At 39.8% G+C, this 22,031-nt stretch overlaps 1 protein-coding gene across 7 annotated transcripts in view; it reads right to left on the bottom strand.

The window, feature by feature from the left end:
• Positions 1-22,031, bottom strand: part of ERC1 (ELKS/RAB6-interacting/CAST family member 1) — a 289,289-nt gene that overhangs the window by 73,071 nt on the left and 194,187 nt on the right. The window contains exon 16 of one of the 7 annotated variants that reach the window (XM_065682588.1): positions 4,977-5,088. The exons of the other annotated variants lie outside the window; for them this stretch is intronic. Within the exon in view, the coding sequence (XP_065538660.1) occupies positions 5,070-5,088 (19 nt within the window). The 3' untranslated portion in view covers positions 4,977-5,069. Of the gene's footprint in view, positions 1-4,976; positions 5,089-22,031 lie in introns of those variants that run through there. 7 annotated transcript variants of the gene reach the window in all.

Genomic DNA, 22,031 nt, shown 5'->3' with positions numbered 1-22,031 from the left:
CTGGACAGCCCTGCAACCACTTACAGAAACAATAGGTCTCAGCCCCACCGCTGCCTCTCCATGCGGGCCCACGCTGCCCGAGGCCTGCTGTGTTTAACGCTAAATACCACCTTTAGAAACGACCTCCTTCTGCAGCAGATTGCTGCAGTGAGAAGACTGTGGAGTCAACATACTGATATAATCCTATTCTTCAGCCATAGCTCCCCACCCAAGAAAGAAATAAATTCTCCATCTGTTGCTTTTGATTCCATTTTAGCTTTCCCTTTAGGACTTTCCTTTGGCTTTGCAGACAGCGAGTCATTTTGTACAATCACTCTGCAAATAGTGGAAGAGATCTTGATTATTTTCACTCTTCAGAGGTCTTACACATAGAATCATAGAATCATAGAATAGTTAGGGTTGGAAAGGACCTCAAGATCATCTAGTTCCAACCCCCATGCCATGGGCAGGGACACCTCACACTAAACCATCCCACCCAAGGCTTCATCCAACCTGGCCTTGAACACCGCCAGGGATGGAGCACTCACAACCTCCCTGGGCAACCCATTCCAGTGCCTCACCACCCTAACAGGAAAGAATTTCTTCCTTATATCCAATCTAAACTTCCCCTGTTTAAGTTTTAACCCGTTACCCCTTGTCCTGTCACTACAGTCCCTGATGAAGAGTCCCTCCCCAGCATCCCTATAGGCCCCCTTCAGGTACTGGAAGGCTGCTATGAGGTCTCCACGCAGCCTTCTCTTCTCCAGGCTGAACAGCCCCAACTTTCTCAGCCTGTCTTCATACGGGAGGTGCTCCAGTCCCCTGATCATCCTCGTGGCCCTCCTCTGCACTTGTTCCAGCAGTTCCATGTCCTTTTTATGTTGAGGACACCAGAACTGCACACAATACTCCAGGTGAGGTCTCACAAGAGCAGAGTAGAGGGGCAGGATCACCTCCTTCGACCTGCTGGTCACACTCCTTTTGATGCAGCCCAGGATACGGTTGGCTTTCTGGGCTGTGAGCGCACACTGAAGTCGGCTCATGTTCATTTTCTCATCGACCAGCACCCCCAAGTCCTTCTCCGCAGGGCCGCTCTGAATCTCTTCTCTGCCCAACCTGTAGCTGTGCCTGGGATTGCTCCGACCCAGGTGTAGGACCTTGCACTTGCCATGGTTGAACTTCATAAGGTTGGTATCAGTCCACCTCACAAGCGTGTCAAGGTCCCTCTGGACGGCATTCCTTCCCTCCAGCATATCAGCCGGACCACACAGCTTGGTGTCATCGGCAAACTTGCTGAGGGCGCACTCAATCCCACTGTCCATGACAGCGATGAAGATGTTAAACAAGACTGGTCCCAACACCGATCCCCGAGGGACACCACTCGTTACCGGTCTCCAGCCGGACATTGAGCCATTGACCACAACTCTTTGTGTGCGGCCGTCCAGCCAGTTCTTTATCCACCGAGTGGTCCATCCATCAAATTGATGTCTCTCCAATTTAGAGAGAAGGATGTTGTGTGGGACAGTGTCGAACGCTTTGCACAAGTCCAGGTAGATGACATCAACTGCTTTACCCTTGTCCATCAGTTCTGTAGCTCCATCATAGAAGGCCACCAAATTGGTCAGGCAGGATTTCCCCTTAGTGAAGCCATGCTGGCTGTCACCAAGCATCTTGTTGTTTTTCATGTGCCTTAGCATGCCTTCCAGGAGAATGTGCTCCAAGATTTTGCCAGGCACAGAGGTGAGACTGACTGGTCTGTAATTCCCCGCGTCTTCCATTTTCCCCTTCTTGAAAATGGGGGTTATATTTCCCTTTTTCCAGTCGTCGGGAACTTCACCTGACTGCCATGATTTTTCAAATATGACGGTCAGTGGCTTAAAACTATGGACATAACATGGTAACATGTCCCTCGAAAGCTCCTTCATGGAAAACGTAGCTAGGAGTAAGAAGCTTACATATACTGAGACACACCTGAAAGACTTTCAGAGGAAAAGAAAGTAAGAGAAAGTGGCAGAGGAGGAAAAGTTTGGGGGAAATTTAGGGGAGAATTCATCAAACACTGAAAGTTAAGAATACCACTAAACTGGTCAAAGTAAAAAAACAATCTAGATAAAGGAAAAGGGAAAAAGAAGGACTGATAAACCAAATGTAAGCAACACTAAATCCATGAGATTTGTTCAAGACTGAGCCCTCCTGAAGCTGTTTGTTTTGTGATTACTTTTCCTACAAGTGAAAACAGTTGTGTGGAAAACTATTTCCTTCACCTGCTTATTTTATTTTGTTTTATCCTACTCAAAGGATATCCTTCACTTTTGTGGATTATTTCAGAGCTTGCAGCAGACAGAATCAAGGCGTACTTATTGATTTTACCCAGTCTGATTTCCTGTACAGAACAAATACATTGTATCCAATTGCTGCCATTGAAGCCAATAACTTACTCTGGGGAGCTAGGAAAAGGACATTCACTTGTCACTGAAGCCATGAGGAGCTGTCTGCTACCCTTGTGAGTTTGTCCCAGTGGTTACTAGTTTTTGCTGTCAGAAAGCCATTTGTTTTACTATTCCTAATTTTTGTGCCCTCAGTTTTTGGATAATGATCATTGTTTTGGCTGTCTCAACTGGAATAAACAGTGTTTTAATATAATTATGATTTCATTTTCTAGATAGTAGTCACAATACTCTGTATAGTCCAACAGTATCAACTATCCTATAAAACAGAAGTAAAATCCTCATTCTTCTCGTACTCATTAATCCTACTTTTATGTAGCCAAAGCCCTTTTGCCGCCAACGTCTCACCGCTTTTTTCCATAACATTGCTACATCTTTTCCAAGTAATTCCTTTCAAAATAGTGTAGACTCCATACTGTTCCAATTTATATGCCTAATATTCAGATGCACTTTGCGTAAATGAGTTCACATTAAGAAGTAATTTACACTGCCCTACATGTCTGTTCTCATCATTAGGTAACACAATGGCATTTTCTTTATCACCTGCAGGATTCACTGACTGTCATTTTATACTTACTTCCAGCTCATTGATAAAATGATTACTAGCATCAAGCCTAGTATCAAAATCTATGAAGCTCAGAAATAAATATCACTGTTCAGTTTTAACTGGTAAATGCTGACAGTGCTCACATTCAGCATGTTGTCTATACACTGTTCATACATACTGCTGGGAATTGGTCATTTACCATTGATCATTAGAAGTCTAATCATATTTATTGCAAAAAGTTATTTCTATCAAAAGATTCTTTGTTTTTTTTAACTAAACTTTGCAGATAATTAAGGAATCCTATCACATTTTTTGACATTACACATCTTACACAAATGAAGTTGACTGGTGTTAATTCAAAGCCTATTCCTTAATTCTTTACATTATCAGAATCTTTTACCAGCTTATTCATTACTTTGCTCACAAATGGTAACAGTTACTGAAGTCATGGCAAAGTTATTCTGTCTGCTATTCCGCAACACTTCCAGAACTTGAGCATTTTCATAACTTCCAGAATTTCACCACAATTCCAAAACTTATTAAACTTTCAAGGAGCCAAAATTCCCTTCACCCAACTTGTCTTAGTGCTCTTAGGTACCAGAAATCTTGGTGTGCCACCCCAAACACATATGTAACATCTTCAGCAGTTTATTATATTGAAAAGAAAAATACAAAATGCCACAGTATCTTTCTAGGAAGAGAGGCAAACCTACTTCCATTCAATTCCTGTATGATCCAAATTAATGATGAAAGATGTCACAAACAAGTAAGATAATATTTTGGGCATACTGGAAGCACATCAAATGGCTTAATGAACTGAAGGGAAAAAAAGGAATAGATCTTTCTTGGCTTTGTTTTCCCAGCAATTCTAATTATGCTGGCTATTTTACTTCCAACAGAAAACAACAAATTTTCATAACTGAATGTTTTTTTAATAATTTGAATGCTGGCATTAAGAAAAAATAGCAGTCATTTCATCACCATGGCAAATGCGAATGGTGTCCTCTCTGAAATTGAAGACAAAATTCCCACTGACTTTGTACAGCAAGAACTGTATTAAGGGACGATCCCCACTGCCTTTTAAATGCTTTCTAATTCATTAAACATTCCTGAAAAACTTTCAGAATTCCACCTATCTATTTGAAATTATACCAGAAATCATACTCAGTAAAAACCATTTTAAAGTCGCAAAGTGAAAGATGCGGAGGTTGAGAAATAGAATTATAACCCTATGTACTTTATCTACTTGTGGGGATGCTTTATGCTGACTTAAACATGTTTGACCAAAGAACCTACATGTCATCTCATCTTGAAAAGATGTTTTACACATGACAGGGACATAGCAGGAGAGCACATTAAGTTGCTTAGCAAAATCATCATCAGATAAAACATAAATTAGCCCCGGCAGATCCCTAAGAACTTTCTAGCAAATCATTTGCAGCAAAGTGCTTAGCTGTGACATACAGGATGGCTTCAACGGTGGAGTGAAAAAGCAAGTTTTGACTTATAGATCTGACCTAGAATGTGTAATCCCCACTCCTATTTTCAAAAGCTGTCAGGTAATATTTAATTATTAACATGATTTCAGCGCAAAACAAAGTACAGAAGCAAAAAGAAACATAAGCTTTATTTTTTTCCCCTCAGACATCTTGCTTTTTTACTTTCTGGTGTGATAGGGACAAAGAGAAGATATTGGCAACTAAACAGAATAAATGGTAGAAATTAGAACAACCTCCTGTATTCTCTCCACTTAATTGTGGTACTCTATATAATCTTTATTCAAAAGTAACCATATCACATCTGTGTCAACCAAAGACATCAGTTTGTGCTATTTAGACCTAAAAGATCATTTGTGCAACAACAGCAAACAGAGATGCCATGAAAAGCTCAGTAATGTGCAAAAACCTCTAGCTTTTCCAAATGATTTGCTTTTAGGTTAAAGCAAATACAAGGGAACTTGCCAGATGAGCATAACCTAACAAAGTGTTACCCATGGTGTAGCATGGTAACCAAAGCCTACCACAAGCTATAGCGAGGGGATTAACGCTGCTGACTTTCATGTGGCTCCAGAGCTGTCGCTGCACTCCTCAGAGAGATCAGCGCCTTTTCGTCTGGCTGCAAAGAGAACAGTGTGTTCAGAGATGTATGAAAGCCCCTCTTCCCCATCAAGATGCTGACAGAGGCCAGTGCATGTTCATAGCACAGGTCACTCTGAAGGGAGGAAAGCAATAACAACCTGACTGGAACAGACACCTTCTTCACAGAAAAGTCAGTCATTTACGTTTTCGGTCCTGTATACCTCACTGCAAAAGACTTTGAAGTAGCTCATTTAAAAATAGAGCAGGGAGTCTGCTCTTCAAGCAGAAGCAAAGTACACACACTAAATATAACCTACTCCAGCCCATAGAAAACACTGTTGAGATTAATGGCCAAAAAGACTCTCAGGGAATGTTTTACAACAAGAAGGCTATCACATTGTAACAGCTTTACAGCATAAAGTTAACGTCAGTTTTTCATTAATATGGGTAGTCAATATTATTTTGTTTAAATTAGCATTTTACCATTTTCTGATGTCTTGAGTTAGCTACCTAATTGTGGACATTTTCTTTTCCTTTTCCTCTAGTAGAGACTATTGAGCAGAGTGAAAGAATGCTACCTACAGGAGAATATTTAGTTTCTAGTCAAGCCTTTCAGAGCAAGGAGTGACGAAGGCATAAACCAAAGCAGCAGAATTAAAAAATGGCAGCTGAGAAGAGACTCCAGGTTCTCCAAGACAGACCTGAATAGGCAGCAGAGGACTGCATGATCTCAGAAAGTGCATTGCTTCCTCTCTCTCAAAAAAAGGCAATTTATGACCCATGAGCGATTTAACCATGAGAAACAAGATCAGACAATTTGCCTCCCCAAAGGACGCAAACAAAACTGTGTTTACATTAATTGACATCCTCTCTTGTATTTTCCATGCGGCTGAATCACTCCAAGCTCTCATACATTCTGCAGAGTTCTCACAACCATGAAAAAAAGGATTCAAATCCAACAACATAAAATGAGAGTCTATGACACCCACCCACATATATATGGGACTTCAAATAGGCACATCTGAATAAGACAAGTAACTCTTTACAAAACCTGAGAACCTTTTCAGATTCAGAACAGGTACAGGAGGAACATCCATTCTACTCAGTAATTTTGGGAGGGGAAGGTGTGGATAGAGAAGAAGGGGTTTTTTCAGAGCAATCTGGTTACAAAGCTTGTTTGCACAGGGCTGTGCTGGCCTCATGGTGACTATTCATAAGAGATCCCCAGAAGAGCTGTAAAGTCTGCCTATAGCCCAGGTGCTGTAATTGCTGTCTGTCAAAACAGAGATGTTTTCTCAGCAAACATTTCAGAATGCCCAATGCTAAGTTGATTAGTTTTGGGTTTTCTGGGAAAGAGAATAAGGATGATGGCTGGGAGACACAGCAAAATTGATGACTTGGAGACAAAACTCTGATTTCATTAAAACACTCCAGAGAGTGTTTAATTTCTCAGTTCAAAGAGAATTCCTACCCTTGGAAGGGAAGTAGGCAGAAGTTATTACCAATAACATCCAATTCCCACTGTAGGAAACATGAACCAGTTCAAGAAGCAAAACTGTGTTATCAGTACAGGAACTGGCTCAGCTGCCCCTTGAGTATAGCTGTTCATACAAAGAAATGATTCCCTGCTTCCCATGTTGCAGAGATGACGCCCTTTCAGGACACCCTACACCCAGCCCTGAGAAGTCCCTCTGCAAATTCCTGAGGCTTCTGTTGTGCGCAAGAGCTTTGAGAACCTCTGCCTTCACAGCAAGCCTATTTCAAATCCAGCCTGCTCTGTGTCGGTAATGTGGAAAGACAGACCTGGTTCCCTCAGGTGCTGGCAGCAGCGCTGACCACACAGAGCCTATTCAAACCACATCATGAGATCATCTACTGGATTTGTACACAGGCTGAGCTTGTGCAGGTCCCAGACACCTGAGTATGTGAACTCAATAAAAAAACACTTCTTGCATGAAGCCGCACACAGAAATGTTAGGGCTGGGAGAGGGGGATAGCAGGCGGAGTTGGCACGAGGGAAAAAGGAAGGAAATTAGGAGCATGTAACAGAGCGAGGCTTCGGCCATCTTTTGCAATTACAGAAACTCTTCACAGACCCTTAAAGTGGCAGAAGGCATTAGTTGTGCATTTAGGATGTGACTTACAACTTCCTACCTCTATAGTACGGTTAAGAAAGGCAATGCAGATGTAAGTCATTGACAGCCATAGCAGCCCCTTTAGGAGGGACTTGGTGAAGCAAATTCATAATGGCTCTTCCTGTACATTATCTGCACTTCTGTATTTTCCATCAGTAATCATTGCTCCTGAACATCCACAGTATTAAAGCAACTTCATTTGTACTGCTCAGGTTACATCAATGTCAACGCTTACTTGAAGTCCCAGGGTTTTAGGGGTTTGGAATTTTGCCATAAAAATTCACTCCAGCCTAAAACGTGGCAAAGTGGGGCTCTGCCCCTCCTCATTTCCCAGGCAGTTTCATATTAAGGATTTTTACAAAAACCTCTTTGCAAGTATTTAAGATATTTTGGTTTTTCCCACACTAGAAATGTCTTCAAATATTATTATTGTATTTGACAAAAGGTAATCGCGAAGTCTCAAAATGTACATTATAAGTCTTAATTAAAAACAAACACCTTGTTAAACCCAGTGCAGCATATGTTCCTGATAGAGTCCACCTCCCCATTTTAGCAATAGTTGATATGTCTAAAGACTAAAGAGGGCATGACAATGGGTAATTACAAGGGTAGCTCAAATAGTACAGGCAATAAGTAATAACATTTTATGCTTATTTAGAAAAAATATTGAATTGGTAACAATATTCAGGCATTGTGTAACTTTACAAAAAATTTAATAAGGCAATGGACTGATTTAACAATTTCTGAGATTTAATACTAACTGATTCAATGATTTTTAACAACACCCTGAGAAATACTAAGCTAATATTATTACTAGATCTTTTTAAAGTTAATGACTAATGGCCATTATACAACAGTGTGAGAATGCACCTGTGAAGCAAACATCATGCCAAAGTCCTTCAGCAAGCTCTCTGGCCCACTTAAAAAGGCATTTATTTATGTTACCACTCTCAACATCGCCTCAAACCAGGCACTTGCTCCACAAGTAGAACTCACCACCCAGAAGTACATGCACAGGTTCCCTTTGCAGCTGATGAGGAAAGTCACGCACCTCTCAGAGGAATTAACGTTGGACAACAAAACAGAGGAACACTTTAATGAACAGGAGAGTGATAGAACTGGCTTTGTTCCTACTTTTAGGAATTAAAACTCTTGCCACGGGACGATCTCTCTGTAAAAGTGGGATCCACAGCCCACAAGTGCTCCTGAGGATACGTGTCCAAAACAGGCATTTGCACATGACTGTATCAACTTTTTTTACAGCATATAAGTGAGAACTGAATGATGACAGAAGGAGGACACGATAGTGACCACCTTATATACAGCAATCTACTTTTTATGACAGTGCCCAGGAATTGTGAAATTTTCAGTCTCGGAAAGTTCAAACCCACACTGTAGGACAGCTACTAGAGTAACCAGGCTATATAATGTATTCTAATTTCCTATGCAGAAGGAAATACAAAACTGGGAATCTTTACTGGCAATACTCAACGAAATCCCTCCCTTCATATTACACTATTTTAAATGGCATTTTATTTTTTTGTTCCTTTGATGGTGCATTTATAATCTTTATGTTGCTAAAAAAGCTTATACCAGGTAAACAGAATGCAAACATTTCTCTTTTTGAATCAAAAGGCAACCACACTAATGAAAACTTATCATTCTGTCTCCTTTTATATAAAGTTCCAAAATCAACCAAAGTTACAAGGGCAGCATCATTTGCAGTTGCATAATCTATGATAATACCAATATGCTCAAGGCCAGGTTGGATAGAGCCTTGGGTGACACGGTCTAGTGTGAGGTGTCCCTGCCCATGGCAGGGGGTTGGAACTATGTGATCTTTAGGTCCTTTCGTACCCAAACCATTCTGTGATTCTACGTCTGAAATTGAAAATCTACAACTGATTCCTTTACTGGCACAGGACCTAAGGACTACAGCTTTAACATACAGCTTTCCAGCAATAAATACATTTATATAATGCTGACAGAATGTTAATGAGATCAAGACCTTATGTTACACATTAAGAAGCTACTGTACTCATGATTTTTGTGTATTTCAAAAGAAACAAATAACAGACACTTCACGTGGCTCTCTGTGGGTATCCTTTGTCTAAATCACAAGTTGGTGCGTAAGAAGACGGACTATATAAATAATAGAATTAATGTCTTATCATTTAAATGGCTGCCACCCACATCGATTTTTCTGTCTAGTCCTATTTTAGTGAGTTCACCAAGTTCAATCCCTTGCCATCACAGACAACCACACCATATAATCACTTCTAAGTGCAGTACAATTTCCTCTTCAACCCACTATGGCTATCAGAAGACTTCCAGAAATGACATCCATCTGCTGTCTAAGACAACAGAATTCTAACTAAAACCAGACTGGGGCCAATAGCCTGAATGGAAAAAGGTTTTCTTGATGCACAAGATTGAGAGGTTTGCAATTCAGAACTGTTCTTTCATAGTTTCGGTTTATGATTAAGAAAGATAGTTCTAGTTAGAGTCACACTATACTGCAAGTTTTGGTAGCATCATACACAACAAGGGGAACAGCACATAGGAGAATTTTTCTTATGGGGTTCCCTGAATAATCTAGATTCATATACCTGTATATATAGATACATATGTATATATTTTCATATACAATCGGAGAGGTAATACTTCCAAAACACTTTAGAACTCTTAACTGACATGCAAATGGCAATTCCTCCATACGTTTGACAACTTCTAGTAAAAACTACACAGCTCAAAATATTGTATACGAGAAACTGAAATACCTCCTGCAGCACCACTAAGTTTCAGTACTAAAACTAAATAAATCCAGGGCTGGGCTCCAGTCAATTCTGTAGCCCCTCCAACATAATGAATATAAATTCTTACATTCTTACACTTCAGCTGATGAAAAGACCTCTGTGATAACCCTTCCCACTCTAGGGATGCTTCTTTTAGATATAATTCAGATTGCCTTCTTGTGTACACATAAACAGTAGCAAACAGGATATGGTGGGGAAAGTTCACCCTGCAATAGCTGAGATGCCTTATTGCTGCAGCCACAAGACAATAAAAGAGATTGGTTGAGATTTTTACAAGTTCTGACGGCCAATTCCACTACTGCTGGCTGGCTCATAGGATTTAAATATCTGCATCTCAAGTTTTATAACTTGCCTCCCTGAGGAATTACTAAGCTTCTTTCCAGAGTCTGTTTAGAAGGGAAACCATTCACTTTGGAAAAGACAGGACTAATGCCCTTACTCTGGGGGCTCTGGTTTTGGCTTAGTCCCCTCTGTTCCCTGTCAGACACAACAAAAGTGAACCTGATTGCTGTGAGTCAACAATTCTAATCCATAAAGTTCAAACATCAGGATGCCAAGGACCAGGCTTCACTCACAAGCATTACCATGTCGGGCTCCTATTTCCTGAAATTGATGGAAAAATCTGAGGTAAGCAAGATAAAGTTACAATAAGGAGAAATGAAAACAGTGATTGTAATTGTAGCAAAAGGGAATCAGATAGATACTTCTATTATAGGGCAACCTAAAGCAAACATAATTTTTGGGTTAAAAAGAATCACTGTGTGATCAAACTGCTTACAAACTACTTGTAGGCACTTCTGAAGAAACCCCAGAAATGCTTCCTCCAATCAAGTCTTGCTGTTTTTACTAACGATCAGGGTAACTGAAGTGATCTCAACTCCACTGCATGTGATCTACTTCGACACTTGATAATATACAGAAGCATAATAGAAAGAGTCATTCTTAAGAGAAACAAGATTAAAGCCATATGACAAAAAGATCTGCAGAATTTTTAGTGTTATACAACACCCACCTATGGGAGAAACAGAATTCTGCTGTTTGTCTTTTCAAGCAAAAAAACCCATGATTTCCTCAACATCTTCCTTTAACTATGCCACTGACTCCAAATTTATTTAGGCTCAATTTGTTTCCTTAATTTCAGTATCTACAGGGATCTACTCCAGCTTTCCCATGAATTTGGTCTCTATTTGTTAACTTCACATTTGGTAACAAGAACTTTTCTTTCACAGACTGAAACTATTGTTCTGACTAGTATTCAGTTCCTGCTACTTGTTTAAGTCTGTTCAGACTAACCTTCCCTCATTGCCTGTATCTCTGGTTCTCTTCTTGTTTGCTATAGTTCTCTTTAGATTTCTCGCATTCTTTATATTGGCACTAGTTAATCTGGGTATGATTTTTAATTTTTTACAATTCCCTTATTGTCCTCCAGAACACTTTCTGTAACTGCAATTTTTCAGACCTCATTGTCATGCTTTTCTGTTGGATCCACTTTTTCAGTTCTAATACAATCAATCTATACCATAGTCTATTGATCTATTCACCTTACATTCTGCCAACATTGAGAATTATAGCATTAAGGATCTTATAGCACACATCCTTGTCTAATCTCATTTTAATACCCACTTATGGACCTATTGTCCATGAGTGTGTCTAAGCCACATTTGATCTTACTGTCAGGACACTGTCTCTAAGCACTCTGTGGCCACAAAGCCTCACTAACTGCTGCATGAAGAAGTGTTTTTACATGGTTTAAACTGACCTCTAGCTGCAGTGAGTAAAGTCCAATTCTACTGCAGTAAAATGCAGTGTTAGCTCACGAGAAAGATCCCTGAGCTGAAAACAGACAATGCCCATCTTCACTTCAGTCCTCCACTTGGCAGAGGAGTACAGATTCCTTACAGTAGCCCTGTCCTTCTGTACAAGGAGCCCTGTCTGTATCTATCTGTGCAAGAGTTAAAGCCCAACATGATAAATAAATCACTTCCTCCCATGAAGAAAACATTATTTTTCACTCAGCAAGTGGCACAGCACTGCATTAGTAAACATTGTTATACTGTCATAACTTCCCTTATGAATAAAATCTAAAGAACCATTTGACACTCTGTTGAGTGTCCACGGCAAGGTGTTGGCAGCGGGGAGACTGCAGGAGTCTCTGCGAGAAGAGGCTGGGCTGCCTTGTGCTGGAGACAGACAGTTCCTGATGGCTCCAATGGACCCACTGCTGGGCACAGCTGTACCCCTCAGCCAAGTTGGTGGGACCTCTGGGAAAACACATTTTAGAAAGGGCAAAACCCACCACACAGGCAGAGGAAGGGAGTGTGTGTGAAAGAAAGTGAGAAACAGAGTGGGAACACCAAGGTCAGAGAAGAAGAAGGGGGAGAAGGTGCTCCAGGTGCCGAAGAAAATATCTGCTGCAGCCCTTGGACAGCCCATGCTGAAGCAGATATCCACTGCAGTCCTCTGAGGGCCATGCTGGAGCAGATTTTTGCCAAAGGACTGCAGCCCGTTTTTGCTGAAGGACTGCAGGAAGGACACGCTGGAACAAGTGAATAAAGTGTGAGTGGCAAAGAGAAACTATGGACTGATCACACCCATCCCATTCCTCTCTGTACTGCTCAGAGTTGTGAGTCTGGAGTGATGGAGTGAAATTGAGTATGGTAAATGGGGGACGAAAGGTGTAGTTCTATTGTTTGACTTTGTTTCTCACTACCCAAACCTATTTTAATTGGCAAGAAATTAATATTCCCCAAGTTTGTTTTGCCTGTGATAGTAGCCAGTAAGCAATCTCCCTATCTTTATCACACCACATGATCCTTCTCATCCTGTTTTCACCCCCTGTTGTGTTGAGGAGGGGGAGTGAGCAAGCAACCGGGTTGGAGTTTGGCCATTGGCCAAAATTAACCCACCATAGACATTAATTTTTGTTCAAACACTAGCTTAAGAAACGTACTTTTAACATGAGAAGGTAAAGTCCCTTTGGAAGTAAGCCTGCACATTCACATTCCAGAGGTAGCTTTTGAAGCTGCAGGTAAAGTTCTAGCTATGAAGCTTCTAGCTCAGAAGTGAACTTGCTTATTTAACCTTTCAGGCTGGAGGAGAAAATGATCAGCTTTTTTAAAAAGAGGCACATTGCAATCATGGGTATCACAGTATGTGAAAAGAAGAAAGAATTTTCACTATGCACCCTGGCACAGAAAGAAAACTGGGTTGGATTAATCAAGATGGAGCTGAGCCAGTAGGAAAGATTGGAGGCACCTGCTCTCCTAAATAGAACTCCCAAGAAGCAATGAACTGCAAAAAGGAACTGCGCTCAGACAGTTTACTTTTTTTACCCACTCTACTTATTCAGCTAGGAAATGTTATTCTTTAAATGCTGCCTCACCCAGCACCTCTGCCATGAAATATACTGAAAATTATGCTGTTAGAAATTAATTCCTGATACAAAGATACAACAATCAATTTCTCAGCCCTAAGTAGTATTCTTTTTCTTTTTTTCTTTTTTTCTTCCCAAAAAAACATTTTGATGCTTTTTTTCCTACTCAGCCAAGAACAACAACGATTTTGGCTCTATGCCATTACTATAATCAGCAATAACAAGAAACTTAATCACAATGGCAACAACATCAATAAAGACCTGCAAGAAGCAAAGAAATTTCTGTACAGCCTTGTTCAATAGGAAATTGTTTCCCAGGCTGAAGTGCTTCTCTTGAGCTCTACACAATGCTATGAAATATGCTTTCACACTATTTACACACTTCCCGTGGACAAGCAGCCACTTGGTTTCTGAAGACCATCTTCCACATGGAGAGAAACATTCATGGAACAGTAGCAAGAAACCAGATCAGATGAGAATGGTTGCTGGGTAGAATAAGCAACTCTCACACACCCTCACTTGCGAGTTGAGTCAACAAAAAAAAAAGGAAGAAAAAAAAAAAAAGGAGAAAAAGGAAGGAAAAAAAAAGGAATGAAAAATTATTTCTGAGCAGATAATACGCTGTTCTCCCAATTCTTTCAAGAGTTAGAAGACCTTACCTGGAAGCTATAAACCCACAAAATATTGAAAGCTGAAAGAGACATTAGATGAAAGATAAAGCTGATTGCCTTTATGCCCAAGTCTTGCACAGAACAAATCTGGAAGTGACTTGATTTTTTATGCAGGGGCTCCAATTTCTAGTCTGCTTCCCCACAGATCTTGTACAAAAAGAAAGGAAGAGAAGACTTATAAAGATGATGTGATCAAGAGAACATCAGTATCATTCTGAAGTGTACATGAATAACTATTTTTCTGTGTCAAAAAGTTCTTCTGTGTTCTCTGTATCAAAATGGCTTATATTTAGACATGAATAATAGCCAGGTATCACAAATGAGTGAATGGTCATAATACAAAATAAACCAGCAGTAATATGTCCTTACTATGTAATTACAGAACAGATTTTCATTCTGTTCAGACAAGAATGTTTGAATCTGTTGCTCTAAATTATTTTGGGAGAAATTCTGACAAAACTGATCTGGTTAAAAAACCCCAACAAAACAACACAAAAACCCAAAACTCCTTCCTGTGACAGATTCAAGAATTCCATTTCATAACCTTCCATCTATTCTATTACAAGAAAAGGAACATCTAAAGATGATACAGCTAGAAGATTTTTAGGAACTCTACTCAACCCACTGCTGGCTTTACTTTAGGGAGACTCTTGAGAACGGGCTGTAAGTAGTAGGGGACAGACTACTTTTTCAGATTCATTAGCAGGCAGTTACCAACCACAACTCATTTTATCCTAAATGGGGTAGCTTTTGAACAAATACCATGTCCCTCCAAAATAAAAGAATGAGTGAACAAATATATTGATTTTAATTAATTTGAAAACTATAAATTACAACCATAATGTGTGCAAAAAAGTAACTGGGTTTTGCTAGTCATAAATAACAGTCCATGATGATAACTCATTGCAACCTCTTCCAAATATATCAGGTTAAAAATAATTACTTCCTCCTCTGAATCACAACATTCCTGTTACAAATGAGGCATCGTGAAAAGAAGCATTCCTTTGGTAGCGATGAAAGTTGCTGGGGCCCTGTGCACCATACGATGTATACTGGTACAGCTAACAAAGCAGAACAGTTCACCAATTAAGAAAGGACAGATCTTATCTTAACTGATTAATTGATATGATTGTATAAGCAGGACTATTTGCATCCCCATGTTTTCCTGTCGTTGCTAAAGGTTTGTGTGAACAAAGCTGATGTAGTAAGAATATCTGAAATGCCTGAATTTCTTCCTGAGAATGGTGGGGCATATAGAGACATCAAATCAATTGTATGAAAATATTTGCTTCAATTTGCCTGACTGATAACAATTAAACAAGCAAATGAAGTTTTTATGAGGTTTTTGCATGTTTCTTAACATCCCTCATATCCAATCCCACCCATTAGAGTTGTCTTTTCTCAAGGTTGAAGTTACTAATTTTTCCTTTTTGGACTGGTTTGTACCTACAGAACGTATCACTGCAATTGACGTTTGCAACCCCATGAATGCAGACATTGTTAGAGTCACAGAGACATACTTATGCAGTGACAGTTTGGGCCTGTGGGCTTAGGAAAAGAAGCTGTATCAATTTAAGTCTTATTTGTAATGACAAAATTACATTCAGTCTAAGGGTCCTGCTAACAATTGTGCTGAGTTAGCCCTTTCTGTTAGGACCAGAAGGGGGGTAGGGGAAGAAACACCTTTTAGTAAAATAGTTAGAATGCTATAAAAAAGTCTGTGTATGCAGCCCAGGTCTTATAAGGAAGTGTTTTTAAACATTTATTTCTTGAAACACGAGGTTTCAATCAACAGCCACCGGAGACTCCAGGGTCATGATCTTCCCTGTAAGCAACCCCCTCGATGCTCTGCATAAAGGTCAGAGACGTTTACCCTCTATGAAGTTGCTTTCCAAACACTTGGAGTACGGAATAAAGAGCTTCAAACCCAGCTTGCAAAACCCAGCATTGTTTTCTAAAAAGACAAACTCTTATGAAGAGATTTCATGTTCAGACTCTCCATAGACTCTTTACAAATTAAAGGCCTGCAAAATCTTGAACCTTTATTAAGTCTGTCAGCAACAAGTTGAGAAGAACACCATATGTTAATCTAAGAAGCCCACTGAGTGCCTACATTGTATTCCTCAGCTATCCGACCAGCTTCAAGTGCTTCTTACACCTTGATACGCTAGTATATCCATGCTGTGTTAGTATGTACATATAATAAACACTCATGCTTGGCATTCACTGGACTTGTGTCAAAAGTAAAATATTGTGAGGTTACAGGGAATCTGGAATATGTTCTGATGAAAGACATGAGGTTTAAGAAGAAGTAAGAAAAAATAACACTTTGGAACACCTAACGCAATGAGGAAAAACACAAAACAATGCCTGTCGGATGTATCTGCAAATCCTGAATTGAATACTTTAAGGATTGTTAGAGTTGTGAAATGTTAATTAGTGTCACCAAAAGTCAGAACTGAAATGGAAGAGTTATCTTCTGTGGAACATCGGACAGTATTTTAAAAGACTACATTTTACTTCGCATTTTATAAACCCTGTTTCTGACATTGCGCCTATTGATTGGGCTGTCTGGTGCCTGAACCCTACAGAACTACCATGCTGCAAGTAACACGATACATATTTCTTTCGTTTCCGCCAGTGATAAGTTATATTACTGAAATTCGTCCAGCAAAGTATACCTGTTAATTTTGCTTTAGATGGATTCTATTAAAACGTGAAAATCTTGGCAAGAACAGGGGTGAGACTTGCCCACTGTCTGGGTCCCTTTCCCACCCAGCCAACAGGGCAGACTTTTTAGTTCATTATCACCTCATCAGTGCTCCTGTCAGCTGCCAGCAGTGAGAAAGGACTAAGCCACTCACTAATTCCTGGCTTTCCCGCCTCCACTGAAGCAGCAGTAAATCCAGAACAGATGGATGCTCTTTAACCCTCTCAATCCAGACACCTACTTTAATCAGTCTAATCAACCCACTCAACTCAGAACAAGGAATGATTGACAGATGTGCAATGACAGAGGGACAGAACTGTAGCAGTTTAGATCCTTAGCAGAAAACATCATTCCATCTCCAATACTCTGCTGATAAGAAAGGCAGTTGGCCACAGACAGCAAGACTATCAGGTCAAGAGTAGGACAGACCTTCTATTGAAGAGGAAAAAGCAGTCAAGAAAGTGATTATGAAGCAGGAAAAGATTATTAAATACTGAGATGTCATCACAAGGGTCTCATCATATTCCACAAGCTATGAACGAAGACCAGAAGGTATTTACTTTATGCAAAGGCGGCTTTTGGTTTTGCAACTGAAGTTGCAGTTCAAGTTAATCTAACAGCTTGCTGTCACAGTCTTTTCTTTCCCGGGACACAAGACATAAGTTTCAAGCCTTGCATTGTATTGTCTGAGACTTATGGATTGCCATTTCACTGTACTAAGCCAGCAGAAAACTAACTTCAGGAAAATGAAAACGTTTTATACCTAGGCTAGTGTGCTGAATTAGTTCAGCAGAGTTTTGTGAGTTCTAGATACAGGGTAAAGAAGGATCTGGAAGAGGGAAGCAGGACCAGATGAGTTAGGACTTCAGCCTTCTGTGCAGTGGGAACACAACTCCTCGTGCTCTTGAGAATGTATTTTCAGTCCCTGCTTGTACACTGCAAAGCACTGTGTCATTCAAAGAATAATATAAAATCAGAAATTGCATATGAAGTTTAAATGCTTCTTAAAAGGGATTTTACTGAATCATAGCATCAAGAGGAACACTTCTGTTTATTTTTGTATTTATATATTTCAACAACACATGGACAACTATGTGGAGAACACGGATAATTATAATATTCAAAGAGAAAGGTTTTATTTTATTTAAGATTCTCTGCATGATTTTGTTTTCCTTGACCTGTTGCGGAAGACACAAATAAAGAAACAATATTTTAGCGCTCTGGCACCACAAATAGTTTTACATACTTAAAGGCTTAAAGAAAACCTTCACTGAGTTATGAGCAAAATATACAAGAAAAAGTAGTTGTGTATTTGGTTTAAAGCTTGGAAACCTTATAAAGTGACTTGGCTAAGGTAAAAGTGCACACCTAGAAAAATCTATGAATTTAGAACAACTAGATTTTAGCCTTGCCATTCTGTAGTATCTTATTTATGAAAAAGAAAAGATAAAGAGGAAAAAAAAAATCAGAAAGTACTAACAAAATGATAGCATATTTGTCAATCCAAAGTCTAAGCCTGGGAAAAATTCCGAAGTGGTGGCTCAGAATACAGATCAACATATGGCATGAATTGTTAGGTGCATCAACCCAGCTTAATCATCCTTCTCTCAAGCAGGATACTTTTTAACCTCACAAGTCTTGCATAACTACAGCTTCTCTCTTTTGTACTTTTTCTACATGTATATGAAATCCTGCTGTAAGGAGCAAGATTTGAAACCAGCTTCCTGAACCTAGGAGAGATCAATGCAACCCAGGTATTGCATCTGAACTGGAAACAGAGTCCTGGGTTCAGACAACGCAGTGCTGCTCTCAGAATCAACAACTAAGTGATCAATAGGTGTCCCAGACCTAGAATGAGCCCCTTTCTTATCTGATGTGTATCTTGTATGTAGAATTGTGGAAGTCTTGAAGAACATTTCTTGGAGTTGAACATGAGTTAGAAATGGTCACTGGTAGGCAGAGAATAAGGTTCTGAAGGCCAATCAAATGAAAAGCAAGTGAAGACTTGAGGAACAGAGAAGATGGGAAAGAACCTAGCTGTGTATCTCCAGGTGTCTGCCCTGATCAAAACAATTTTCTACTGCAAACAGGAAAACTAATTTTAATATTGCCCTTTAAGCAAAAATTTAGTAACTGTCCTTTATTCATTTGCACTGGAATATAAACAGTATTTGTGGGGGAAAAAAGTCTCATTTACTCACAAATGAGATCTTATACTGGAGTGCAAGATGATACAGTAAACTTGAGCATGGTCTAGAATTCATTTTGCTACAAGCAACCCAGATGATCTTTTCACGACATTTAATTTTTTTCTGTGCTGATTCCCTTATTCCTAAATAAGATCAATACTTGCTTTTTTCAGAGGAGTATTTTGAGAATTAACATGGCACTCTTAACGGCTTTAACATTCACAAATGGAAAGTGCTACATAACGTAAAGTATCATAATGAGAACTGAACGCCACAGCATGAATTGAAATTACAGAAGGCTGAATAATAAAAAAAAAAAAAAAAAATCTATTCCTAGAAGTATTTTAAGGGGGTGTGAAGACAGGTTATTATATCCTATTTTGATCAGCAAACTCCTCTAGTTCATTAAACTGAAAAAAGGTAAGTTTAGACTCGACACAAGGACAAAATTCTCCACTGTAAGGGTAGGGATGCACTGACACAGTTTGCCCAGAAAAGCTGTGCATGCCCCATCCCTGGAAGTGTCCAAAGTCAGGTTGGATGGGGCTTGGAGCAACCTGGTCTAGTGAAGGATATCTCTGTCTCTGGCAGGGGTTTGGAAAGCCAGATGAGCTTTAAGGTCCCTTCCAATCCAAACCATTCTATGATTAAAGGTGTAGTGTGCACTTCCAAGTCCCAGCAGACTGCCACCAAGTTCAGCTGGAAAAGCTGAGAAGTTAGGTAATGAAATACTTCCACTAGACTGTCCTAACTCTAACCTCAAATCAAAACACATAGTTAAGACATAAACTAGAAATATGTGCAGCGCATGAGTTGCAGAGAGGAATGTGATTATTTTTTTTTATGTGTGTGTTCCTTCAGTTAATATTTTTAAAAGATTTTTTTCTAAGACTTGTAGGATATCATTGGGATTAGAAAAAAGCAGAAAAAAGTCTATTTTGTCCATCACAATGCATGTCGCAGACCAGCCATATCAGTATATGGAATGGGGATGAAAGTTTAACTAAAAATCTGTACTGTTGGTCATAAGGAGTCAAATTTTCCATCTTTTCCAAGCAGGCATTTCCTGTTGATGGTCTGTTGATTTATGTACAAGTGCTTCAGAATCACTTGGCAGTGGGAACAGGGGGTAGAGCAACTGCGAAATAAGAGTTGAGGGTTTTATTCCGTGCCTCAAACTGTAACTTGACAGTTCTTACACAAGTAAGTATTCCTACTTTGCAAATATATTAATTTATCATTAAATCACTGATCTGCTAAGAAGCTTATAGAGCTTATCAGAAAATTAACTACACTTATTTATAAAATAAAAATGGCCCATACTCCAGGCAGGTCAAACAAAACATAAGTGATGCATGCACACTGCACACACATGAGTTTCTGCACTACAAAAAAGTGTATTAGCAATTGGGCTAAGGCAGGTGTACACTAAAACCCATGTATTTCATTATTAGGACTCATCAGTGTGAATAAAGCTTAACTTACTACGCTGTTTACATCTTAGTTCCACACTGCTTTTTTATCATTTGAAAACAGAATGTCAAACAAGAGCTTTTCTGTTATTTATACCACTGAGATTAAAGCCATATAGTTGCCCAGTGTACCTTCTGTCCCTCTAAAACTATTTCATTAAAGGTATATAAATTCTGTTTCAAAAAAGGTAATGAAAGAATTTCTAACTAATTTCTAACTAATTTCTTACACTTAATTGTATTTAAGTTGCATTGAGAACATATTTGTCCATAAAATGGAAGAAGAAATTCAGTATTTGTATAAATAATGTACTTGAGACAATGACAATCATAGAATCATAGAATCATAGAATCATAGAATGGTTAGGGTTGGAAAGGACCTCAAGATCATCTAGTTCCAACCCCCCTGCCATGGGCAGGGACACCTCTCACTAAACCATCCCACCCAAGGCTTCATCCAACCTGGCCTTGAACACCGCCAGGGATGGAGCACTCACAACCTCCCTGGGCAGCCCATTCCAGTGCCTCACCACCCTAACAGGAAAGAATTTCCTCCTTATATCCAATCTAAACTTCCCCTGTTTAAGTTTTAACCCATTACCCCTTGTCCTGTCACTACAGTCCCTGACAAAGAGTCCCTCCCCAGCATCCCTATAGGCCCCCTTCAGGTACTGGAAGGCTGCTATGAGGTCCCCACGCAGCCTTCTCTTCTCCAGGCTGAACAGCCCCAACTTCCTCAGCCTCTCTTCATACGGGAGGTGCTCCAGTCCCCTGATCATCCTCGTGGCCCTCCTCTGGACTTGTTCCAGCAGTTCCATGTCCCTTTTATGTCACAAAGCCATCTGGAGCACTCTATCTCCACAAAAGGAGGGCAAAAAGGACTGTACTTTTCAACTTCCCACACAGAATGCTATTCCCATGCTTCATGTTGTAAAAGAGGAAAAAGCTACAGCAGCTGAGACTGCTGGAGCGAAGCGTTGGTGAGAGGTTGCTTGAAGGGGCTGCGCATGACTAGAGTGCATGCCTCTAGTCCACAGGCCTTTTCTGTTTGGGCCAAATGCAACGTTGACACACTCTGCGGCTCAGCACCAAACACCTTTTCCATTCTCCAACAGTTTACTTGCATTTCTGCCCAAGTGCTGGTTTCTTTTGGCTTTGAAGACAAAGCTTCACCTGCAGGGTTTCATTTTTCTGTTCAACACCTTGCTGTTGATTTTCCCTTATTGCACAAAAGAACTTGTCCCAGCGCCTCTTTCACAACTGCTCCTTTGTAGTAAATGAAAGCCTTAATAATTTTATTTTGATTGTAGAGTTGATTAATTTCAACTTGTTTAATTTGTGGCCTTTGCTGAGATCTTTAGGGCTGGGAATTAGAGAGCACACTGTACCACTGTACTTTGGACATTGTGGGCTTGCCAATTTGTTTCGTGCCTCATTTGTCACAAAACCTATGAAATCGTGGTCCAAAGCCAGCTTCATATTTTTCAAGGCAAGGCAAAAATGTATTTGTTTTTGTTTTAAATTAACATCTCCTGGCTAAATTCATCTAGTTTTTCAAAGTCCAAACCAAAGCTCTCATTAACAATGGGAATCTAGCAAGCAAGACAAATCCAA

The sequence above is a fragment of the Lathamus discolor genome, chromosome 1 (genome assembly GCF_037157495.1).
Source record: "Lathamus discolor isolate bLatDis1 chromosome 1, bLatDis1.hap1, whole genome shotgun sequence".
Classification (NCBI taxonomy): domain Eukaryota; kingdom Metazoa; phylum Chordata; class Aves; order Psittaciformes; family Psittacidae; genus Lathamus; species Lathamus discolor.
The sequence above is the reverse complement of the archived record's forward strand: the minus strand, read 5'-3'. Positions and strand labels throughout refer to the sequence as shown.